Source organism: Mya arenaria, chromosome 13, assembly GCF_026914265.1.
Source record: "Mya arenaria isolate MELC-2E11 chromosome 13, ASM2691426v1".
Lineage (NCBI taxonomy): Eukaryota > Metazoa > Mollusca > Bivalvia > Myida > Myidae > Mya > Mya arenaria.
In genome coordinates this window covers 59,016,061-59,041,697 of record NC_069134.1, presented here as the reverse complement: position 1 = coordinate 59,041,697, position 25,637 = coordinate 59,016,061, and the positions used below count along the sequence as shown (strand labels likewise).

Below are 25,637 nucleotides of genomic sequence, written 5' to 3'. Positions count from 1 at the left end.
CATAAGTGTTCATGCACTTTCTTATTGCATAAGGAACCATATATATATATATATGTTTTTCTAGACGACCCACAAACATGATCATAAGAATTCTCCTTTTTTACATGTAAATGGTATACATCATCATCGTAGGTATGAATAAACGCTGTTCTCGGACAGTTACGGACCGATCTGCAAATGCAGGCCCTAGTTCAAAAATTTATTTGAGTCAACAAAATTTAAGGGGCGGCGGGAAAAAAAGGGGGTGGGCAGAAATAAAAATCTAGCAATCAATTTATAGTTGCCTTAATACCAATAAAATATTCCACCAGTACTGTTATGCTATTTTTCTTCAATGCATAGCACACACTAATAAGATGATACATCTGCAGGAATCAGCTATGTAGTTTAGATAAACCAGTTAGCGCATTTCCAATGCACCCTGGGTCTTATTCTCAGCCTTGGTCAAATGGTGTATGCAGTGCTCCAGCTAGCCCGTTTTTCAATGGCGCAGCGCCCGTGCCCCTTTTCTTACCGCCCTGCCCCTTTTTTGAGTAGTGCCCTTTTCACAAGTGCTCTATTAGCGCCAATTATTCCGTTAGTGCCCTTTTTACTATTGAAATCATTATGAAAGATCGGCAGCCCTTAATCCGCTGTCTTAATTGAGACAAATTACGTAATACTTATGATAATAGTGCTCCCGCTAGGTGTCACAATGCCTCCATTGACTGCTTAAAATATACCGTACTGCCTGCCCTTCCATCTTCCCATGTGCCTTGTCCAAGTCATATGACAGCTAATTGTGTATTTGTGTAATAAGCAGACGACCTGTGTATTCATAATCGGTCATCTTCTAATCCGATAATTAGGAACCGCCAAATAGAGAAACATCGCCAGGAGGCGGGACTATTGATTGTCAGCCAATCAGAGTATACATTGAGAACTCGTTAATTCAATGATGAAAGTTCGTAAAATGTGATAGCAAATGCGAAGGGATGGTGAAAAATGTTGTCAAGCACAATTAAATCTTTTAAATAACTGTTAAGTGTATTGTACAGACGTGAATAGCCATTTTAAACATTGTTGACTTGTAGCAGATGGTCACTGCCGATTTGTAAACATAAGAAAGCGCTAACACAGTCAAATACATCACTTTTTCAGTAAATGTTTTGCAAGTTTATTTGTAAAATATTCATGATGATAACCAACAAAAATGTGTTGATGCTTTATGTAGTGCTTATCTATCATGCCTATGATCATGCCAATATTCGCCGAAACCGCCATTTTGTCAGAACGAATTTCGGGGTTATTTTATCAATGTTCTATGTTTTAAAAGTGACTTTTTAAAGCAAGGGCAGTGATTTTTATTGTCAATTTATTCTAAAACATCAGCATATTAAACATTGTTTTACCAAAGACAATTAAATAACAGCCAGGCTGAATGTTACATTCGTACCAAATTCCAATCGTACCAAACTAAGATTCGTCCCCTACATATTTGTTTTTTTTGTGTATTTATTTATTTGATTTCTTTAAATGTTTAGCTGTCATTGTTTTTTCTCCATTTTACATGATTTGTAGGAGAAATATGTGACATTGCAATAAAGAAGACTCCAGACAAGTACAATCATACAACCACAGACAAAAAGACAAATTTTAATTCAAACACACCCTTCTAAATTTTGAGAAAAAACAACACATTTTGTTCAAGTCTGGATATCATGGAAAATGATTTAAATTGAGTATGAACACAAAACAAATTCTAAGGGGAGACCACCCAAAACCCCCTTTGTGACAGTGGGGGACCCCTCCCACAACCACCCCCAATCGCCCTTACACGACTCATGTAGCTTGCCCTTTTCAAAACTCCACCCTGCCCTTTTCAAATCCTGGCTGGAGCACTGGTATGTGACTTTACTTTGTGGTCACCAAACCAGCTAGCAAGTTGGGCCCTTTCTGAATAATATGGTTTCCACCGCAGCACAAGACCACATCTCACCTGATATCGTGCCAACGAGATTGATTAATATTACGTGGAAATAACTTGTTTTCACAAGCATTGTGAAATATAAAAAAAATTAACAATTAATCATTGTGTTTTTCTCCATGGAAAAGACATAAAGCTTAGAACATAAGAACAATATGTTTTATCAACAGGAGCATGTGGACAGTGGAGAGCAGCTGTTATAGCTTTTAAATGTTGTGAATTAATGTGATCCATCATTATTTTATATGTTTTCTTTCCCAGGGAGAAGATATTACGCCTGGAACACGAGAACAAGATGTTACGTCTGCAGGAGCGAGGTGACGGTGGGGAGCAGACACAGGTGTTGCAGACGATGCTTGATGATGCAAACTCCAGGAAAAATGAGCTGGAAACAGAAATCAGGTACTCAGCCATTTGGCGATTATCTATTTTTAGTTGTAAAGAATCTGGGATTTGATATTCGTCCACTGATATAAGACACACACACACATGCACGGAATTGACACTCCAGTTTGCTTCAAATTATAAGCCATGAGAGCATTCAAGGGGCTTTTAAAAAGCCAGTTCAGCGGAAGTGGCCACTCCTTGCCGTCAGCTGTAAGGTCTATCACATCCCTGAGAATACAGCTTTTGAACAATTTGATTTAATGAAACTTGTTGTTTAAAAGCTATTTTTTATACCCCCCAAAACAAAGTTTGGGGGGGTATACTGGAATCGGGTTGTCCGTCTGTCCGTCTGTCTGTCTGTCTGTCTGTCCGTCTGTCCGTCCGTTTTTTTTGTCCGGGATTCATCTTTGTCGTTATTGAACAAATCTTTTTCAAACTTTCAGATATTAATGGCCATGATGTAAACTTGCGCCTCTGTGAAATTGGTACGGGTCACATGACCCTGACCAGAGTTATCTACCCTTGATGTGTTAAAGTAGGCAAAATAAGCCCTGTCCGGGATTCATCTTTGTTATTATTCAACAAATCTTTATCAAACTTTCACAAATTAATGGCCATGTTGTAAACTTTCGCCTCGGTGAATTTGGTACAGGTCACATGACCCTGACTGGAGTTATCTCCCCTTGATGTGTTAAAGTAGGCAAAATTAGCTTTGTCCGGCCTAACTCCAGGGCAAACAACCTAGACATGGAGGGGTGGGGGGTATTCGTTAGCCTATGGCTTACAGTTCTAGTTTATATTAATTTTTAAAAAAATACAGAAATGTCACATGATCAGAACATTTAAAACTTGTCTTCACACTCAATGGAAAAGCGTTACATGCTAATAAACATGTATTTCCATTATACAATCTTATAACAATATATAACTGTTATTGTTTATTTTCCAGACTTGCCAATCAAAAGAACAACGAGCTTGAAGCTCGCATAGAAGATCTCCATGAAACGGCAAAATCCTCCGTTTCGAGTAGCGAACTTATGGAACTACGTAAAAAACTGGAGGAACAAGTTCAGATAACTCAACAAAAAGACCGAATTGTGTCAAATGAGAGACAAAGTGTAGCGGACTTACAGACTCAGTTATCGGAGCGGGCAACAGAGGGAGAAAAGTTACGTGATGAATTGAATAAGAAAGAAGAAGAAAAACGAGTAATGAGTGAAAAATACATGAAATACTTTGATAGAGCTCGAGCTGTAAGTTGGTTTTATTTGCAGAATTAAATGTATACTCATCAAAAACATGTGTATTTTACCTAACACAAAAATCATATCATACTTTGTAATTTGTAAAATTAAGGGCATTTTAATGCCTTGTGGATTTTTAAAAAAAAAAATTTTTTTAATTGAAAGTCATTTGACAGCAATACTGGTTTATGCATTTTGAAAATGGCTTCAAAGTCATTGTTTAACAGGTCAAAGTTGATTTACTAAAGATAAAATCTGTGAATGTTTGTACCACAGAAACAGTCAATTTCTGCTGAAGAAGTCAATGACTTAGCTGCTGAAACTGTCAATGGTTGTACTGATGGAACAATGATGATTTTCCTGCTTAAACAGTTCATGATTTTACTGCTAAAAAGTCAATGATATTACTACTGCTATTCAATGATTTTACCGCTGAAATAGCTAATGGTTTTACCGTTGAAACAGTCAATGGTTTAACAGTTGAAACAGTCAATGAGTTTTTAGCTGAAACAGTCAATGATTTTAGAGTTGAAACAACCAATGATTTTACAGTTGAAACAGTCAATGATTTTACAGCTGAAACAGTCAGTGATTTTACCACTGAAACAGTCAACGATTTTACCACTGAAACAGTCAATGATTTTACCACTGAAACAGACAATGGTTTGACCAATATTCCCTCTATTACAGGTGATATCTAGTCAGGAGCAGAAATTAAAGAGCACGGGGAACTATTACCCCGAGGTTCAATCACTGAAGCAACAGATGCAGGAGAAGGATAAACTAATAGAACAACTCAAGGTCAGAATGTTTAATCATTTAATCCTGATATTTACTTCTGAGCTATACCTATTAAAAATTGTGCGTAATATTTGGTCTTTGATGACATTGTTTCAGTTTGCTTTTAAGTCATTTCAAAAGAAAATGTTGAATAGAATTTTATCTGATGAAATCCAGTGAAGTCCCATTAACCAACTGAACATGTATTTATAATCAAGAACTGTCAGATTTATTTAACCAAGGGTTTAATGACTATTAGTATGCTTAATTTTGACTTTGAATTATGACCAGTCACTAGAAGTAAAGCAGTCAGTCAACCAAAAATAGAAATATACTTCGCAAATAGATAATAGGACATGATTGCACCATCCAATATTAACTGGTATGGTTTGAGCTAAAGATTAAGCAGAGTTTGCTGCACCCTGCCCTTTTCTGGCAGCATCCCTCTTCTCTGACAGCTTGTACTCACTTTTGCCACAATATAATTACATGTTTAATATAATCAAATATTTCTTTTGTTTTGTTTTTGAAGCTGATTATAATAACATTCAAAGTTGATATGCATGGCAGTTGAAACCTAAAGCTGCTTATACTAAGCAAATTTATAAAAAAATTAAGTTCTTCAAAGCCCCATATGTTCCCTTTTAAACCTTAGAACTTTGTCCCTTTTCTGCAGCACCCTGCCCTTTTTATAAACCTGGCTAAAACCCTATTAAGTTGAAAACCTCTGCCAAACGATCTTAATAACAAATTGCAATGCAATGCTGGTGTTTTTAACGTTATATTACGTTTTCTCCATGTGTGGCAATACCTGTTGTGTGTTACAGAAAGACCAGGAGAAAACCAAGACAACGTTTGAGCAGGAAGAGAAGATGATGGTGTCCGCCTGGTATAATCTGGTAAGTAAGAGAAAGATCAGGTAAAACTCTTGATACCATATTATACTGTGTATAAGAGGCATGGATAGGATGCACGCAAAAAATATGTAAACAATTGGTACTGTATCTTGTTCACTGGGGAAAAAGGAAACTGAACCATTTAATTCGTATTCCATTAATACTTAGATAGTATGCATGGTAATAATATAAATCATATTCTTGGGGATATGTAATATCTATCCAAAAGTTTCGTATTTGAAATTTAAGAATCATTTTTAGCTCCACTGGCCGAAGGCCATGGAGCTTATGTCGTCACAGATTGTGCGTCGTGAGTGCGTGCGTGCGTGCGTGCGTAAACTTTTACTTTAAACGACATCTCCTCTGAAACTGATAAGCGGATTTTGACAAAACTTCACAGGAATGTTCCTTTGGTGGTCCTTTACCAAAATTGCTCAAATGGTTCCGGTCCATTGCACAATATGGCCGCCAGAGCTAAAAATAGCAAAATCTTTAAACGACATCTCCTCTGAAACGGTTTGGCAGATTTTGATGAAACTTGACAGTAATGTTCCTTGGGTGGTCCTTTATTAAAATTGCTCAAATGGTTCTGGTCCATTGCACAATATGGCCGCCACAGCTAAAAATAGCAAAATCTTTAAACGACATCTCCTCTGAAACGGATAGGCAGATTTTGATGAAACTTGACAGAATTGTTCCTTGGGTGGTCCTTAACCAAAATTGCTCAAATGGTTCCGGTCCGCTGCACAACATGGCTGCCAGGGCAAAAAATAGAAAAACCTTTAAAGAACATCTTCTCAGAAACCGATGATCAGATTTTGATGAAACTTAACAGAAATGTTCCTTGGATGGTCCTTTACCAAAATTGCTCAAATGGTTCCGGTCCATTGCACAATATGGCCGCCAGAGCTAAAAATAGCAAAATCTTTAAACGACATCTCCTCTGAAACGGTTCGGCAGATTTTGATGAAACTTGACAGTAATGTTCCTTGGGTGGTCCTTTATTAAAATTGCTCAAATGGTTCTTGTCCATTGCACAATATGGCCGCCACAGCTAAAAATAGCAAAATCTTTAAACGACATCTCCTCTGAAACGGATAGGCAGATTTTGATGAAACTTGACAGAATTGTTCCTTGGGTGGTCTTTAACCAAAATTGCTCAAATGGTTCCGGTCCGCTGCACAACATGGCTGCCAGGGCAAAAAAATAGAAAAACCTTTAAAGAACATCTTCTCAGAAACCGATGATCAGATTTTGATGAAACTTAACAGAAATGTTCCTTGGATGGTCATTAACCAAAATTTGTTAAATGGTTCCAGTCCACTGCACACCATGGCTGCCAGAGCTAAAAAATAAAAAAAACTTTATACGACTTGTCGTCGAAACCGATGACCTTTTTTCGATAAAACTTGACAGAAATGTTTGTTTGGTGCTCCTTTACTCAAATTGCCCAAATCATTTCGGTCCACTGCACAACATGGCAGCCAGAGCTATTAAAGTAAAACAAAAATTTAAATAACTTCTCCTCAAAAATTGATGATTGTATTTCTATGAAACTTGACGAAAATGTTCGTAAGGTGGTCTTTGCTTGAACCTTTTGGCCAGTGGAGCACAGGCACTGATGTGCCTCTTGTTGCAGATTTATTGTGATAAGCCAGTTCTTGTACGATCAAACTGACTCTCGAACAGAGATCAAGCTAGAGTGAGACTTTGCCAGAAAAGTTGAATTAATGTTCTCATTTTTAAGCTGAGGGGGAAGTTACCTCTAGAAGAAAACATATTTTGATAGATTTTTTTCCATATTTTGATAATTCAATGGAAACTACAGGGACAAGCCCAGCAGACAATTATTTTAGGGAGACTTTGTTTAAGGGGCACAATGTTAGTGCCTAACAGACACAAACAAGAGACACACAGTGTGCAAACATCACAGTCTGATCCATACAACAAAATATTTTATTAATTAATGTTGGGGCTACTGTCTTGGAACAATCAACAAAACAGGAGTGAAACCTCTCCCTATTTGTTAAGCTTGATCCATGTCTACTTCACCTTACTTTCAAATATATTTGATCAAGTAATATAAATAAATAAGATTATAATCAAGGAAAACAACTTATGTCTGATTATCATTGAAAAGTTGATAACCATGTTTGACAGTAAGCCATAAAGGGAGGTAATCAGAATGATCTTGTGTTGTCATAACTTGGGCAAGTTGTCTTTGTCTAAAAAACATACCAGTATACAAAATGAAACTGATTTTTCATTGGTTCTGGAAAAAAGTCTTAACTAAAAATCATAGTGTTGCTCATAATAGTATTCAATGAGTACCCTTTTCTCCCACTGTACACTGGCAAGCTGCCATGGAGAGCTTCACTGGCAAGGCCTTCCTCAACAAACATCTGCAATTGGCTCATTAATCAGTCTCCATTGTTGTTTTACTCAAGGTCACTCAAATTCACTGGTAATATGCCAGATAATGGCAATCAGCTCAGTAATCAGTCTTTTTTTTTTCCTTTTTTATTTTCAATGGGTTTTTATATTAAATTTTCTAGGGAATTCAGTTACACCGGCAAGCTGCCGTTGATCGACTGGAGAGCTCTACAGGCCAGGCCTTCCTCAACAGACAACGGCAAGTCCATCTCCGTGGCAACCAGCAGAGAATTCCAAACTCCCACCCAGCAAGGTGATTGGTCGATTTTTGGTGAAATCTAAAAATAGAAATTATGTAATTGGTTCATTGGTTCATGCTGAACCCACCATTACTGATAAAATAGTCCAGATTTTAGTGTATGCCAGCCAGTACAAATAAAGCAATGTTGAAATATATCATTTTGAGATTTTTGTGTATATTGGGATTTTGATTCCATCAAGTTTTGATCATCAAATTCTTCAAATTGCAAACAAGAAGAAAAAGGTATTTTGTTCTTAAAAAAGCATGCTATAAATACCTTAGCAATACTGGTTTTTAAAACAAACAGATATTTTCCATTTATTTTATCAGTGAAAATAATTTATTATTTGTATCGAAGGCATACGCTAAAATTCTGAAAGTAGAGGAAACGCAAGATTTCCTTCCAAAACATTTCAGGCATTGAGCTTATTTGGAAGTTTTTTTAGACATTGCTACTGGTGTTGCAGGTTGCTAGGTTAGCAGAAAAATATGTTTCTGTTGGGAATGAGGAAAGGTTATATATAACTCTTATTAGTTGCTTTTGAAAAAAAAATGCAGTTTTTGTGCCGACTTTATTTAGAAATATTTCATGTGACAAAAATGAAATACAGGGTTTTTTGTTTGTCACTTAAGTCAGGGTTTCATTTCTTTATCTTAAAAGGGGCCCCATTTACAATTCCATATATATTGCCGTCTCCAAATCCATAAATTATCATAATTGACATCATTTTCCTCCATCAATCTGTCGAAGTATTCTAGCATAGATGTCAAAGTAAGAAATGGTACAGGCCTACATTTATATTTAGCAATATTTCAATAGTTCATTGTTTTAAAAATCTGGCTTTTTGACAAGTAAGTGTCCCAATTTTCACAATGCAAAGGGCCTTAGCCCAATTCACAAAAAGGGGAAAAACGCTTAAGGCCAAAAAAAAAGGGTTACATCCTTTCAAAAGTAGGTAGGGTTGGTAGACTTTTTTAATTTTTTTAGTAATATTTTTATTATTAGGCTTAATGTAAAAATGAGGCTGTCATCATTGGAGAATGGTGTTGAAATAATTCTCTGTATAAAGCTTTAAAGGTTTTAAACTACATATAAAAACAAAACCTTTAAAAAAAATAACCTTTTTTTTTACCAATTGACTATAAAAATAGTAGATTCGACGTCTATTTTGTAGATAGGGTTGGGTAACCGATCCAAATGTTTTTCTTTCGGGCCTAAGTGATGTTGTTATATAAATGGCTGTGATAAACATGTATTGTACATCTTACTTTAAAATTATTAGTTAGAAGCATTTGAAGTTATGAATTAGTTAAGTTTATAAAATTGAATGCTTTCTTTATTGCATGAACATTTTATATAATATATATATTTTTTATTAATAATGTTCATAGTACTCCTTTAACTAGCTAGGCTATTTACTTTTAGTCCAAAGATCCTAGACTATGATGGGCCAGTGATTGTATAAAACAATTAGGTAATTTTTTTGGGACCCGTATTTTACACTTCTAAAATCTCTCAATCGGGACTTTGGTTTAAATTACCTTCACTTCTGATAACCTTCTATTGCTCAGTTCTTCAACCTGAGGTTAGATTCTACCAAGAAAACTCCCAACACTCAACTACACTCTTTGTAGAAAACCTGTTATCTGGGTCAGAATTCAATATTATTCTTATTATTATCCTCAGACATGCCTCAGTGATTCCATTCAGTCTTTTGGTCAGTTATTTTTACTGTCCAATCATAACACTCCGATTCTACTCTTAAACTTAAGTTAGATCTTAGTTATTTAATATGGTGCCAGGTCATGTCTTTAGATGTAGCTGTGATACTGTTAATGGTATCAAACATGTGTATCAGGGCTTCGAAAAGTTTGGAATTTCACATTGTGTATAATAAGTAAAAAATAAATAAGATTGGTGGTGATGGTCTATCGTAAATGATGTGGTATTTTTGTATTACTTTTGGCGTTGATCATTTTATGTAATTCTTTAATGGTATTACGTGGTTTAGGAAATGGTCTGTATCTTTTCATGTATCATGCTAAAACTCCAAGGAAAAACTTCTTTTATGTTTACACCTAGTTAGTCAAATTTGCCAAAAAAATCGAATTGCTTAAAGACGTAAATGAACATTAAAACAATGTTTTTTTTGAAGAGATACAGGTTATCTGAATGCCTTGCAGTGCTTACAGCTTTTCCATATATCATCCGCTGCATGTTTGTCTTTGTATGAATGGCTTTACAGAGGGAAATATGATAGTATTGATGTTAAAACGATGAAATAAATTAGAATTAGTAAAATTCCGAAGCATGGGTCAAGAAAATTTGTTATAAAAACCTTAAAAATGGTATGTTCACCGTTTGTTTCAGTCAAAAAAGAAAGTGAAAGAATTTCTTCATCATTTCCTGCTGTAAAGCCAATGCATGATGTGTGTGCCTGTGTGACCTTTACCTTCATATTTCTGCCAGTGACCTTGACCCCAGTCACCATGGCAACCCTTGTGACCTTCTTGACACACCTTCCAGTCAATCAGCCAATCAGAATTGCTTATCTGGTGACGGGTGCTTTGCTTCATTGTTCAATGGACTTCTGAACAAGATGAGGTCTGAAATTCAACAGCAAGTTGACTTTGACCCTCTGGTTGCTAGGGAGGAAGTAAGCGTTGCTATGGTACACAACCACCTGCTTGCTGGGTTGTTAGGGAAGCATCCCGAAGAAACTGATTCACTTTTGCTGTCTGAAAGTGGACAGGATTGCGGGAACTCTCCCAAAACTGCTGAACAGTGTACAAATGTTGATGAAGAACATGTTGTGTCTGATGTTGAAAATGTTGCAAAAGTTGATGAGATTGAAACTTTTCTTGATGAACTTGATGATGTTGTTGGCACGAAAAGAGAGACACAGTCTGATAATGAAGTTGGTAGAGAGAGTGAATGTAAAGAAATAGAAAATCAAAGTAATTGTGATGGTACTAAATATGTAGAAAATCATGGCTTTGAAAATAGTTTCAATACTACTAAGCCACAAGAATTTGAGAGTAATGATGTTGATGGTTTTATTGAAGAAGGTTATTCCTTATTCTTTGATACTGATAAAAAGAAAGATATATCTTACTCTAAGAGCAACATAAGCAATCTGAGTCCATATTTTGTGCCCGAAACACCGGAGTTTAAACAAGTCAACAGTAGCGTTAGAATAAAAGTTCAAAAGCGTCTTGATATGTCGTCTGTGATTTCTGAATTGAATGTTAATTCCATAGCTCATGATGATCAGGACAAGCTAACTCCTTTGAAGCCAATTTATGATTCAAATATACCTGAGCATATGCACTCGCCTTTCGTTAAGAGAATTCTTACTGATCGAGTCACAAAACGGCGTAAAAGAAAATACACAGAACTAGAAAGTACCGATGGTGAAAGCCTGTCTTCTTTGAACTTGTCCAATGATCGCTTGATGGACACAGAGAATGAGTTTTGTGGAATGAAATAATCACTTAATTGCTGTTCTTATTTGTGTAATATATATAACCTAAGAATCAATTCACTTTTGGTTGAATGCACTGGAGTATGAGAAAAAGTTTTGTTCAACTAAACGCACACCTTGGGATATCTTGATATATTTCTTGTTCTTTTTGGTGCTAGATATATAGCAGCAGCCAATGGTATGAAATTGCTTAACTCTTTGGTATGGTTAAAATTAGCCAAGCTGTTTATTGATTGATCAATATTTATCTGATAATTAATTCTAACCAAGATTAAGATATCCTAAGGAAAACTTACCCAAGTTTTTTTACAATTATAGTTTATACTAATAAAAAAAATAGTTTAATTGAGATGAAAGTTGACAGATAATAGAATCACACTCGAGTCCATTTCCTGGGCAGTAACCAGTGCTGGTGTCCACTTTGAAAGGACATGAGAAAGTATCCCTGGTGGGGATCTATCCCACAGCGTCTTAAAGTGTCAGGCAGTTACCTAAACCTCTACATCACTCTCTCCCTCTTTTACACAATATCCTACGCTATAGAGCTTTCACTTATACAAAAATGTATAATTGTTTTTGCAAAAAATATTATTTGCTTAACACAGTGTGTGTTTATTCATACAGATTTAATTTTGCCGTCTTATCAACAAGCATATGACCAAATGCATGATCAAGAAGTATAATCAAATTTGAATGAATGGAATAAATTAGAATGAAAGATTTAAATAGCAAAATTAAACATAGCCTAAACTAACAACTTAAATACATTACCTTTTTAAATTGATTCAATAGCTTCTCAAAAATATTATGTGCATTGATAAGTTGGTCGCAATGACTGTATAAATAATGTAGAAAATGGGTAACAGGGTTTAAGTTACACCAGGGGTACATTCTCTCGGCCTCAGGAAAGTGAGACCAGCGTCTGTAGTCACTAATATCTTGAGTCTAAGTTTCAGACTTAGCCTCAGAAAACTGATTTCTTGAATGTTTCAAAATATTATTTATTACTTATTTTGCCGAAAGATTATGCCTGATTGTAATACAGATTGCTTCTAACTTTTTAGTGTCCAATCAAAACACTTGGATCTAATTTTAAAATTTAACTGAATATCTAAGGTGTTTATTGAATTCAGCCCCAGTACTTGTTTCTCTCGAGAGATACAGAATTGAGATGGATACATACAACTACGAAATATGATGTCGGAAATCAAAAATTGCATGCTTGTTTTACTTTGTTTCAGTGACTTTTTGGATTACTAACAACAGTTACCGTGCAATGTGCAAAGCTGTGATTATTCCACATCACCTCATACTAACTGATTGATGAATCTACTACGCATGATTTCACTCTAACATCGTTACATCCAAAAAGACGACAGCCAGTTTTACGCAGTACTTGACGCTTGACAGCCTGGCGATGAAGACAGAAAATTCATCCGCACATACGTTGACTACTGTAGATGATAGCAATCTCACGAGTGCTTCATATTTGTGATTTTTATTCTCCCCAAAGGGACGAGCATATAGTCATAGCATATATAATTATACAAAATTAATTAAGAAAGGGCAATAATTGGAAACCACAAAAAGGAAAAGCTCTTTTTTAACGAACAAGCTAAATCAATCTACAGTCATTTAATACATAAATTGGCACCAAAGAATTATGGATAATTACAAGTTGAGGGACCTATTAGTAAAATACTCATTCATCTTTATTAACATATACTCATTTAATACATTAATAGATGGATATCATATGTTGACAATACTTTTCTATAATTCATTCATTTTTTTATCAGACTTTAATAGTCAAGGAAAACTTATGGGTCTTCTACTGAAATAAAAGCATGTGCATTTTTTTTATAATATTATTACTCCTTGCATGTGACATTGCCTCCAAATGTTTTGTTTCAAAATCAGTTAGACAGCCGTGTGAAAAAATAATATTAAATTTGTACCTTGTGGTGCTTAATTAAAAGCTTAGTGCGGGCTTTTAAATGAGATAGCCCGATTGTATTCTTACACTTGTACTTGGCAGCAAATTGTTACCAAGCCCTTACATATAAAATCCAGAATTTTAGCAAGTCTGGAAAGCGTTATACCACTGCATGGCTTACGGGCTTGTGTTAATTTTGATCACAGTGTTTAAAACAAAATTGTACAATTTATTATTTATGAAACAAAATTCACATGGAGTAAACAATAATTGGTAGAAAAACGATAATTATGAGATGCATGTCATGGCATGTGATTGCTAGATTAGTAACATAGTTTTAAGTAATGTCTGGATGTTTTTGTTTTGTCTCAAAAAGTAACCCACTGATGAATCACCCTATAATGCATCAGGCATGCAAAATTTGAAACACTTGGTTGAATTTCGAAGAAAAACAATTTGTTTACATTTATGTGCACAGAAATTTGTATTTTATTTTACTGTATGCTTTCTTGTGGTACACAGAGATTTATCCATAAAATAACAAAGATATATTTCACTGTTTTATACAGAGAAATAACAGTTGGATATTTTTCACTGTTTGGAAATTTTAGCCCACTTGCATGTCCAAATCAGATGTCAGCGCACAATTATATTCTACATTAATCAATTGGTCAATGTATACTATGTTTGTTAGTACTAATCACCAATTACAAATCCATTAACACTAGTAAAACACAGGTTAATATGTAAAAAAAAGCATTTTTTTTGCGACAATCACTGCCAATTCTTGCATTAATGAACTGAATGTAAGATTGAAACATCGAATCTCCTCATTAAGTGGAAATGAAAGTATGTTAATATTTTATAATTGAGCACTTTGGTCATTTCTTTAAACAAGATGAGTTTTGTTTTTGTTTATTTTTTGTATATTCTTGTATTGGTTGTACATGTTTACTATGCAGCAATTACTTTGTTAGCATTCTTCTGCCATCAGATTTAGCTTGACGGTTGTTGTTGTTATTTTCAAATGAAAATAATCGAGATACTGTGATAGCCTTGGTGTCAATCAGCGTTATCCTGCGAAAATTTTCATTTTCACAATAACTAATAAACCATTCAAGATATTCAGATAAAATTAAGTGTGCACTCTGACAATATACGCTTGTAAGCTTTTCGGTGTCTTGTAGAGGTTCATCAGTAAATAGAAATAATATTTCACTGTTGCAAACAGTAGAAATATAAAATTGATATTTTTCACTTTTTTTGAGATTTTAGCCCACTCCAATGTCCAAATCAAATGTCCGAGCTCGCAGGGCTAAGACACAATTTCGACAATGTCATGAATGTTACAGTTACCGGTACATACAATTAGATGCTCTTTTGTGGTTTATAATTTGCCAGGCTTTTGATAGAAAGAAAAACCATTTTTCCACAGAAACAATCAATTACTCTCTGTTATAGGAAGGCCCATAACTCTACCTTCAGCAATTGTTGAGTTTTCTCCCTTTGGCCTTTTATTCAAACAACATTAGGCGAGCGTAAGCATTCATTTATGGTACTCTTGTCAATATTGAGAGGTGAAATCATAAAGGTTCAAAGTGACATTAAATAAGGAAGCAGATAGAGGCTCCTTGCTTTCACTCATGTAATTATAGAGGTAAATGGGTAGCAGGTTCTCTGAGTTTTTTTAGGGAATTGTTTATTATACAAATTTATGTACAAGTCAGTGATTTATAGTCCTTGCAATCAAAATGTAATATGTATATACATGTACCTATATTTTTGCAAAGTTACTATTGTTTTATCTGGACTTTTATTTGTGTGAATATCTTTTGTTTTGTTATATGAAGTAGAAATATTTATATACATGTATATGTTGTTTATTTACATGCTTGTTCTAAAGTGAGAGAGATGATTATTTGTTAAATACTGAAAATGATTATTCGAGCCGGCCAAGACTTGCAGAAATAGGTCTAATAGTCAAGAGTTGTCATACGCTTTTTTCCTGTTACTGAAAGAAATATGGCCTCACCCATGCTGTCATGTGTTTTAAAGGTCAGGGGCATTTTAAAGGTCAGGGGCATTTTAAAAGTCAGGGTTATTTTGAAGGTCATTGATATATCTTTTGTGTGTAAAACATGTGTGATAGGAGACCATTAACTGATAATTCAAACATTCACTATTAGACCAATTTATGCTTGTTGAGGTTCCTATGATTATATTGTATATTTCCATAAAAAAATTGTAACATGTGCCCATAGCAACCATTCTTAAGACACCACTTTCTACAATTTATAATTTTTATTCATTATTGATATACATATATATAAATAGCTTCATTATATTGAAAGCGCTTGTCATTCATTTAAGTTAAAATTGTTTCTCCAATTCCATTTTAAATCAGATCATATTCTACAAACAGCTTCATTGTCATATTGGTCAGAAAGCAGGTCACTAGGTCAACTGTTCTGAAATTAAACACCTTTTTAGAAAATCTTCATCAAACATGTTTAAAATGTGAGCTGTGTTTATCTTTTGTAAATTTTATAATTATAAAACAAAATCTTAAACTCCAAACAGCTTCATTGTAATATTAGTCAGAAATTAGGTCACTAGGTCAACTGTTATGACATTAAAAACTCTTTCTAGAAAAACTTCATCAAACATGTTTTAAATGTGAGCTGCGTTTTTTTTTTGTAAATTGTTTGTCAAATGGGCATTGTAAGAAAAACTGTAAAATATATTCGTTTATGCCTGAGTAATCCTAATCCAAACAGCATTTCTTTGACTTAAAGCTGTGTTGTTATCAAGATACACAATTATTTGCCAGAAATGCAATTATTTTCTGAAACAATTCTTCATCTAAAGGTTTCTGATGTACAATAATGAGAATTTGTCTGGTGAGATCCCATGCTATTCTGGCATAAATGTGAAATGTGTTGAGAAAGAAATTTTAATATTTATATCGAAAAAATATTACAAATAGGCTTTATTTGCCGTTAGGCTGAAAAATAGGTCACTAGATGTCCCGATTTCAGTTAAGATAAGAAACAAAAATACAAACTTATTAAAATTATCTTTACTCAATTTTTGCTCATAAAATTGACAATAATAAGAAATAGCAAGCAAGGCTCTTTCAAATAATACCACAATTATATGGGTTCACCTAGCATCCGAATTAAGCATTAAAGCCAATGGCTAAATGAAATGGCAGGCTTAATTGTACATCAAAAACCTTAAATCCATTATTTCTGTACTCAGACATGAAATTTGCCAAATATTGATGATGTTGATATTAAAAAAAAGACTGAGACAGAATTTCTGAATATTAAATATGTACCTTATTACTACCAGATACTTTATGAGATTGTATGAAATAAATTATTTAAAAATTCAGCAGTCTTTGTTTGAAATGTGTTTCAATGAGGAAATTGCAAAATTGTGAGAACATGTTTATCTATAGCAATGCTTTCTCTCAAGTGAACGACATCAGGATTGACAGCTTTTTACTTCGGACTGTTGTACAGTTGAAAAAGTTGTTTTTTGATGTACGTTTGCATCAAAACAGTAGGCCGTGCCGTGAAATGAATATAAATGACATTTGAATCAATTTCAAAAAGGGTCTAAGCCCCTTTATCCCGCTTTGGCATGAACCCCTCGCACTCAAACAGACCCCAGGCAATTGAGAATTGACAATTATCAGCCGTTTGTCGGCAAAATCATGTTGACTTGCTGTGTTTTGCTTTTTTTGCACTAAAATACCCCGGAAAAAGGGCTTTATACAGACTCCAATCCAGACCCTCTGTATTGAGTCTATGTTCTCAGTTTCTAGTTCGTGAAATGGTATACGAGATAATAAACTTGATAGAGTGGGTTATTCGATTATTTATGCATGACTGTGTTTAGTCCAATAATAGACGATTTTCACGTGTACGTGGACGGATTTTTTTACGATTTTTATATGGCAAGACCTCCAGAAGAATCCCGTTTTTAACGTCTCTTATTTTAGACTAAACTTTGTTTTGATGACCAGTTTTTCGGGTTGTTATGGCTTTGGCGTCGAACTAAATTTTAGCTTCAATTACTTGCCACCGCTCTTATCACTTGTTCAATGCTAACAACGTCCATGTAAATATGTGTAGCGGAGCACACCCTTGGCTAAAATATGAGTTGAGTTGTGCCCCTTGACCGCTGGAGAAAAACGCGAGCGAGTGACGGCATCCGTGTAAGGCGCTCTTTTTTTCCTTGCAGAAGAAACTGTCTTTTGAACAAGTCCGTATAAATAGCCGTCTTTTTTATTTTTGTTATTTTATCTTCTCAGACGCTTGAATGGTAAAAGATGAAGGCCAAACGTAAAAATAAGTTCCTTAAGTCTCTCTCAAGCTTTCCTACTTTTTGAAAAGGCCTCCTATTTTTTTGCTTCTTGTTGATAAAACCTAGTACTATTATTCCTACCTTTTTGTGAAAAATGCTGATGTATGGCTCAGTTTTTATCTTGATTCGTCATTTTGTTCACCGATTACCTTGTGATTTCGACGCGGCACATACTAGTCAATTGTTCAAAACATAGCCCACCTGAGAGGGCTTGATGGCTTAAAACGTCCCAATAACCTGTAACTGTCGTTCAGGGCTGAGTTTCATCACTGGTATGATGAAATAGGTTTAAACAATAACAAAAAAATGTTTGTTAAGATAGAAAACTGTTGTAAAATGATCTTATTCTGATGTACAAAATGTCTTATTTTCATACTTTTTGTCGCAAATAATCTTACTATATTTTACTAGTTTAAGCATAAAAGCTTCTTTTCAACAAGTCACTGCTAGAGAGACTGGTTGCCACAATGCGCATTTTTATGGCTACGTTTTGACTATGAGCTATTTTTTTTTAAGCATTTAATAAAGTTATGATAAGTTATACTATGTCACTCCCGTTGGCACGATTTTACGCGAGAGTGTGGTCTTGTGTCGTGGGGGAAACCGGAGTACCCGGAGAAAACCCGCTTGTCCGGCTTGATGACCACTAACCAAACTCACGTGCATCCAGGCTGGGAATCGAACACGGGTCGCTGTGGTGAGAAGCGAGTTCACTAACCACTGCGCTAACCGGACCATGAGCTTGCTGTGGCACATGTATACAACAATCGAAAGCTATAAATTATCTAGATATTATATTTCGTCAATACGAAACAAAGATATTTTTGTTTTATTTCGACGAGATCGATCGCAAGCATAGTTAACCCAGCTATATAGTCCGTGGCTTTGTTTGTAGATTTCAAACATGAAAGGGGTCAGATCGATATACTGATATTAGATTTCACCTTTATTGAACAATGATTTATTAACGCTTTCTGAAATGGGATATCGTAATGGGTGAAAACAATGCTGATTATGAGATATTCAATGTGAGCAGGATTGTTCAATTTAGGAGGCTACAACCCTCAAGTCAGAGGCTATAAACCTGTTGGACAATGCCACATTAAGGAACACTCGGATCACCTCGGTCGTTTTCGTGAGAAACAACTTCTTCTTCTTCTTCTTCTTCTTCTTCTTCTTCTTCTTCTTCTTCTTCTTCTTCTTCTTCTTCTTCTTATTATTATTATTATATTTACGAACTACTTTAACTATGGCATCAGCATAAATCATAGGCCAGTCGTATGGCGGAGATGACCGAGGTGTTCCGATTGATTTAGATACTATCTGTCCTACCTAACGAAAATAACTACGATCGAAACCGGCCGATTGCTCGAACTCGCTAGGACCCTCAAGACCACTTTGAGTGAACAGAAGTTCGGGGTTTGCTTGTACTGCCTATCGCAGGTTTGAATTTGAGTTTCAAGAGATGTGTATTTTTTAGTCAAATACGTAGAGCACCAGTCAATTGTAACCACGCCCCTCCCCCTCCCAGCAGTGCCAGGTGAATGCGGTGATTTTGTCTTCTCGCGGGGAATGCACGGGTCCCTAGAAGTCTCTGGGTTGCGGGGCGTTTGGCGGGGATTTAACCAGTAGGGCGGAGATTTTACCCGGGCTTGGCTGGATCGAAAGTCAAAGTCCGCACTATTTCCCAGACCAAGGGGGTGGGGGCGGTTACATGTAGAATAATAGGAGCGGTAACTAAGAGTTTCTACATGAAATATGTACGATATCATTCTGAGCATTGCTGAAGGAACAGCCTGAGGTACAATAGGGTGTGACCCTGTATACAATTATATTTAAAGGGTTCCAATAGTGTACATATCAAACGTGATATACTCGAAAACTCGATTTAGATTATAATGTAATATAAAGATGAAACTGTGAACAAGATAATGATGATACAAACGCGGGATTTTATTACGATAATCGTGGCTTTTATAGGCACTGAAACGATGAAACTAGGTTAATCGGAGCAATTAAAGAAATTTTCAAAGCATCGCCATACTTTCTACACAGCAACTTAATATACTACTCAAAGTTTGCTAAGCACCAAAACTATACACATGCATACCTTATACTACATTTGAAATACAGTTTTGAAAAGTATTTATACTTTTAGATAGATGATTTATTTAATGATGTCGACAGTTTTTAAAGGATTTTTTTTGTTCTCTGTGACTTTTTAGAAGTTTAGTAGGGTGACCCTTGAAAAAAAAAATGATTGAATGTGAAATTTTGTAAATTTGCTAAAAAAGGAATATTGTAAGCTGGTATAGGATTAATATCGGGTATGTGACCCGTTGCTGTTAATAACAGCTTCACATCGCCTCCTCATGCTCCCTATAAGGTTCCTGATGGTTCTTTGTGGAATATTGTTCCATTCTTGGACCAACATAACACCAAGCTCCTGGAGACTTCTTGGTTTGACCTGACGTGCTGAAAGTCTAACCTGTAGCTCATTCCACATGTCTTCGATGGGATTGAGGTCAGGGGATCGTGCTGGCCAGTCCATACGTGTTATACCCTCTATGTACAGATACCTCTGTACAATATGGGCAGTATGGGGGCAGGCATTATCGTCCATTAAAATGAACTGATCACCCACTGCACCAGCATACAATCTCACCTGGGTATCCAGGATCTCATCTCGATACCGCTGGGCAGTCAGTGTACCTTGGTTAAGGACCACGAGATCCGTGCGTCCATCCCAGCTGATCCCGCCCCAGACCATAATGGAGCCGCCGCCATAGCGATCATGTTCAGCAATGTTTGCCGCATGGAATCTCTCGCCTGGTCTCCGTCACACCCTTGCACGCCGATCGGTGTAATCAAGGCAATACCTGGACTCATCTGTGAAGAGTACATGTCGCCAATCCATTCGACGCCAACCAACATGATCCAAGGCCCAATCATATCGTGTCTGGCAGTGGTTCCGAGAAAGCGGAATGCGTATACACGCTCTTCGTGACCTAAGACCACGTTCGTGCAACCTAGATCGAATGGTTTGAGTAGAAACTCTGACCCCTGATGCATTCTGGAGGTCGGCGCGAAGCTGTGTCGCTGTCGCGAAACGACTTCTGCGAGCCTGAATAACCACAAAACGGTCTTCGGCTGCAGTTGTTGCCCTTTCTCTGCCACCAGCATGTCTCCTAAGTGGTGTACCATACTGAAGAAACCTCGCCCAGGCCCTGGTGACAACTGTATGGTGCACACCAACGGCCTCCCCTACCTGGCGATGGGTAGCCCCTTGTTCCACCATCCGAACTGCCCGCCACATTTCTCCATTTGACAAATGTCTTCTAACATTTCCGTTTTCCATAATTAACTCCTACAACTTCAGATTTTTAAGTTGAAGTGACGATTAAATACCCTACACATTTCGAGTACATGTTTTCAATGCACCTAAAAAACGTGAAAACCGAGGGGTATATCATTTCCATGCCATGCACGAATGATTTACCCGTTATTGACGCTTATGTGTACACTGGTAATCATGTCAATACATCACCAAACCGTATCCAATAAGCATATCGCAAATATATTAAATGCATACTTCATAGTGGTGTGGGCATTTTTTGGTGCTTAGCAAATTTTGAGTAGTATACTTACAAATGATATAAAACTGTCTGTCTTGGTTTAGTTGTGGAAGTATCTAAATATAACGGGCAGTGTTCCAGCCAGGATTGGAAAAGGGCTGGGTGCTAGGTCAGAAAGGGCACTTATGATGCACAGTGAATGAGCCTTAATGGGGCACTTGCAAGGACCAATGTTCAATCTATATTGTGTATGTGTTGTAACCACTTTTAATACTAATAGTTTGTTATGAATACCTTAGCTGTTATCTTTACAAATTACTTAAGTGTCAAAATAATGTATATTTATTATTTTTATTCTTATTTCTGAAAAATGACTCTGTAAAACAAAAGGGCACCGCAGGTTGTAAAAAACAGAGCAGGGTGCTGGAAAAGGGCAGCGGGGTGCTCCAACCCGCTATTTATGCCTAGCTGGAGCATTGCTGGGTGTACGGATAACACAATTTATGCATATGATCTATATATAAATGTTCATAACTTAAGCCTGTCTCACACAGAACACACGGCTTATACGGTTGACCACCCGTGTAAACCGTACATACAACCGAACCAACCGTGGCCTTATCCGAGTTACACTCTGGCCATTCGAGTGTATCCGTGAAAGCCGTGTATGATTTTTAAAACTTTTAAAAAAACTGGCACGGGTGCCATGTCCGTGTATGATCGTATTAGCGATCGTACAAGACCGTGAGAGACCTGTGAGACCGTGCGAGACCGTATATACAACCGCACATGAAGTACACTCCACGAGTGAGCTCAACCGTGTCAATATCGTATATAAATCGTATGGAATCGTGTGAAACCGTTCCCAAGCCCTACATCCAACACCCGGATTAACACTCGAATATCACACGATCACCGTACGATTCACACGAGTGTACACACGGTTTTATACGATCGCCATACGACCAATACGGTTTCATACGATCGCCATACGACCAAGTACGAATTATACATGGTCAAGTACGACCAGACACGGTCTCTGCGTCTGTACAAAGCTCGTGTATGATCATACAGCACTCGAACACAACAGAAAACACAACTACCTGCTGCCACCTTGAAACAACAGAGTACTTGCTACATAATGCATCCAAAGAAGAAGAAACTCCCCAAAAGAATCCCCACCATGGAAGATTCTACCAGCGAGAATACAAAAAGGGCCACATTGTTGAAAGTTCGAAAAGTTATGAAGCCAAGCCATCAAAACGAGTCAATTTATATCAAAACATACACGAATGTGTGATAAATTCGAGCATAACTCGAACAAAAGTCGGTGGGACCGTATGTAAACCCTGTAAATGTCCAGTTAATCGAGTAAAAGTCGTGTTTAATCGTACTAGGCCGTAACAGACCGTACTAGACCGTACTTGGAACCGTACAACAATCGTAGGAAAATATTTTGCAAATCGTGTTCAAACCGTGACAAACCTTGCTTGACCGAGTATATCCGTGCTTTGTTCGTACATACTCGTGCTACACTCGAGTCTAAATCGTACTAACTCATCCCCAGGCACGGTTGGAGCTCAATACTCGTACCAGTCAACCCGTGTATAACCGAGTATACCGTATTGGAACCGTGTGCCCAACCGTGTTCTGTGTGAGACAGGCTTTAGCCATATACTGATAAATACTTTGTATTTGTATCTAAAATGTTCTTAAAGTACTGAGTAAAAGGGACTATCGATATCCAATGTCTGTTTAAAAAATATACCAGATATGTCCCTTGGGCTTGTGAAGTCATTCGGAACTTCTCGGTCATTTTCCATCGAAAACAACCTCGGGTGTATGCCGATACATCAGTAGAAGTAGTTCGTAACATTTTAAATAATAGTATTAATGAATTGTAGTGTTTTAACGTATATTTTGTATATCTATGTTTAAATTGATTGTCAGGGAAGAGTATTATTGCATAAATAATTAAGATTTCCATGAGTAAAGTCATTATATTTAACTGCTAAATTGAATTTACTACGCGATCTACTTGCTTCGTGGTTGTTTTCGATGGGAAATGGCCGAGGAGTTCCGAGTGGTCTGAAGTTTGACAGAATATTTAAAAAACGTCAGGATATTTATGCGCAGCACTGTCAAGCTGCAGCATAACTATTATTTATATATAAGCCTAGCTTGTATGCACAGCCACAAGCCATGAAATGAAATGCCATTCCGTTAATTAAGTTATTTATGTCACAACTGTGATTTATATTTGCTTTGTAGCATATGTTCATATTTCCTCCATTGCAGCACACGTGAGACGGCAAACGTCATTTGAATAAAAGCTGAAAAGTTAGATGCAGAAATGTTCGCGAAAGGCATAATAGTTGATTATACTGTTAGCTCATGGTATATGTTAGGAGTGACCTTTGACTGTAACTCTCAAAAAATGCTGGTTTTACATTATGTTTAGGTCGCATTTCACTTAATTTTCGAGGAACACGTGCGTGCGTTTACTTCTAGGAGCGCGTGCATTCCCTTCTATGAACGCGTGCAATCCCTTCTATGAACGCGTGCATTCACTTCTAGATACGCATGCAAAAGGGACGAGTGCATTCCCTTCTATGGACGCGTGCATTCCCTTCTATGGACGCGTGCAATCCCTTCTAGGAACGCGGATATTCCCTTTAAGTAAAGCTTGTACTCCCTCCTAGGTACACATGCATTCCTTCCTAGGGACGCGTGCTTTCCGTTCTAGGGACGCGTGTATTCCCTTCTAGGAACGCGTGCAATCCCTTCAAGGGGCGCGTGCATTCCCTTCTAGGAACGCGTGCATTCCCTTCTAGAGGCGCGTGCATTCCCTTCTGGGAACGCGTGCATTCCCTTTTAGGAACACGTGCATTCCTTTCTATGGTAAATTTTGTACAAAAAAATGTGTACTACAAAATAACACTTTGTTTAGCCTTGGTGACACCTGTATTTTTCAGCTAATAAAAAATGTTGTTTTCGTTTATGATCATAAAGCCATAGGGCTGATTTTGTCATCGAGTTTTTATTTCTTTCTGAAGTTTCTATGTTTACTTAAGTGTAATGAATTCATCGCAATTAGTGTTAATACGAATGAAAGAACCGACGGTGAATTGATGAAGGAGTCGGTATTAATGTGTTTGCGGTAAACTTTTGTGATTTGGTTCCCCGCTCACAGTGTATGTGCATACACGTGTGATTTTAACTTTTTAAGCATCCCTTGTACATAAATTGCGGACCCCATATAGTTTATACAATGGTCGATATCATATTTTTATTAACCAAATTTGGCTCCAAGTTGCAGTACTCTCACTATTATATATGAGTGACTGAGTTCGTGTGCCTGTGTTTGAGTGTTTGTGTGTGTGTGTGTGTGTGTGTGTGTGTGTGCGTGTGTGTGCGTGTGTGTGTGTGTGTGTGTGCGTGTGCGTGAGTGCATGCGTGTGTGTGCGTGGGAGGGGGGTGCGTGCTTGCGTGTGTTTGTTTACGTTTCATGTCAATGGACAAGAAATACGAATCACAAAATACAGATGACATATCTTTCAACAACTCTTTTCAATTTGCAAAATAGCCAGACCACATTGCTGTTGGAGGTGACATTAAACATGTAAAACATGAATAAACAGACACCACAGTATGTCGTTAATGACACACCATAGCTTTCGAAATGGTATTTTCATTACCAATTTTCGAAATGTAAATTTTCGGCCGTAAAATGTAGATCGTATGCGCTTTATTTGCGCCTGGTTTCATACACTCTGGGTAAAGACAAACATTGCAAAACCGAAGAACTTCTTAATTTGAATGTAAATTATGTAAAGAAACTGCATCATTTTTTTACGGCGAGAAGAAAATGTGACCACAAGAAAACAACAAACTAAACTTAATACATATATTTCCAGCATTTCTTTCGGCCTCTAAAAAGTACCATGCTTAATCGTTAATTGCAGTTTTACAACTTTACTGTCATGACGTATAATTATAAGCCGATAAAATTAAGAAATGACCGCGCATGACAATGACAATACGAGATATGACCGCGCATGACAATGATAATACAAGAAATGACCGCGCATGACAACGATAATACAAGAAATGACCGCACATGACAATGATAATACAAGAAATGACCGCGCATGACAATGATAATACAAGAAATGACCGCACATGACAATGATAATACAAGAAATGACCGCGCATGACAACGATAATACAAGAAATGACCGCGCATGACAACGATAATACAAGAAATGACCGCACATGACAATGATAATACAAGAAATGACCGCGCATGACAATGATAAT

General features: G+C 36.6%; 1 protein-coding gene across 3 annotated transcripts in view; it reads left to right on the top strand.

The window, feature by feature from the left end:
* Positions 1-16,764, top strand: part of LOC128213181 (protein Hook homolog 3-like) — a 47,178-nt gene extending 30,414 nt beyond the window's left edge. The window contains exons 16-22 of one of the 3 annotated variants that reach the window (XM_052918732.1): positions 2,228-2,368; positions 3,303-3,606; positions 4,288-4,398; positions 5,205-5,276; positions 7,829-7,959; positions 9,374-9,422; positions 12,674-16,764. In XM_052918732.1, coding sequence (XP_052774692.1) covers positions 2,228-2,368; positions 3,303-3,606; positions 4,288-4,398; positions 5,205-5,276; positions 7,829-7,959; positions 9,374-9,413 — 799 coding nt within the window. In that variant the 3' untranslated portion in view covers positions 9,414-9,422; positions 12,674-16,764. Of the gene's footprint in view, positions 1-2,227; positions 2,369-3,302; positions 3,607-4,287; positions 4,399-5,204; positions 5,277-7,828; positions 7,960-9,373; positions 9,423-10,318; positions 10,451-12,673 lie in introns of those variants that run through there. The other 2 variants (XM_052918733.1, XM_052918734.1) reach the window with 2 other exon arrangements.
* The last annotated feature ends 8,873 nt before the right edge of the window (positions 16,765-25,637 follow it).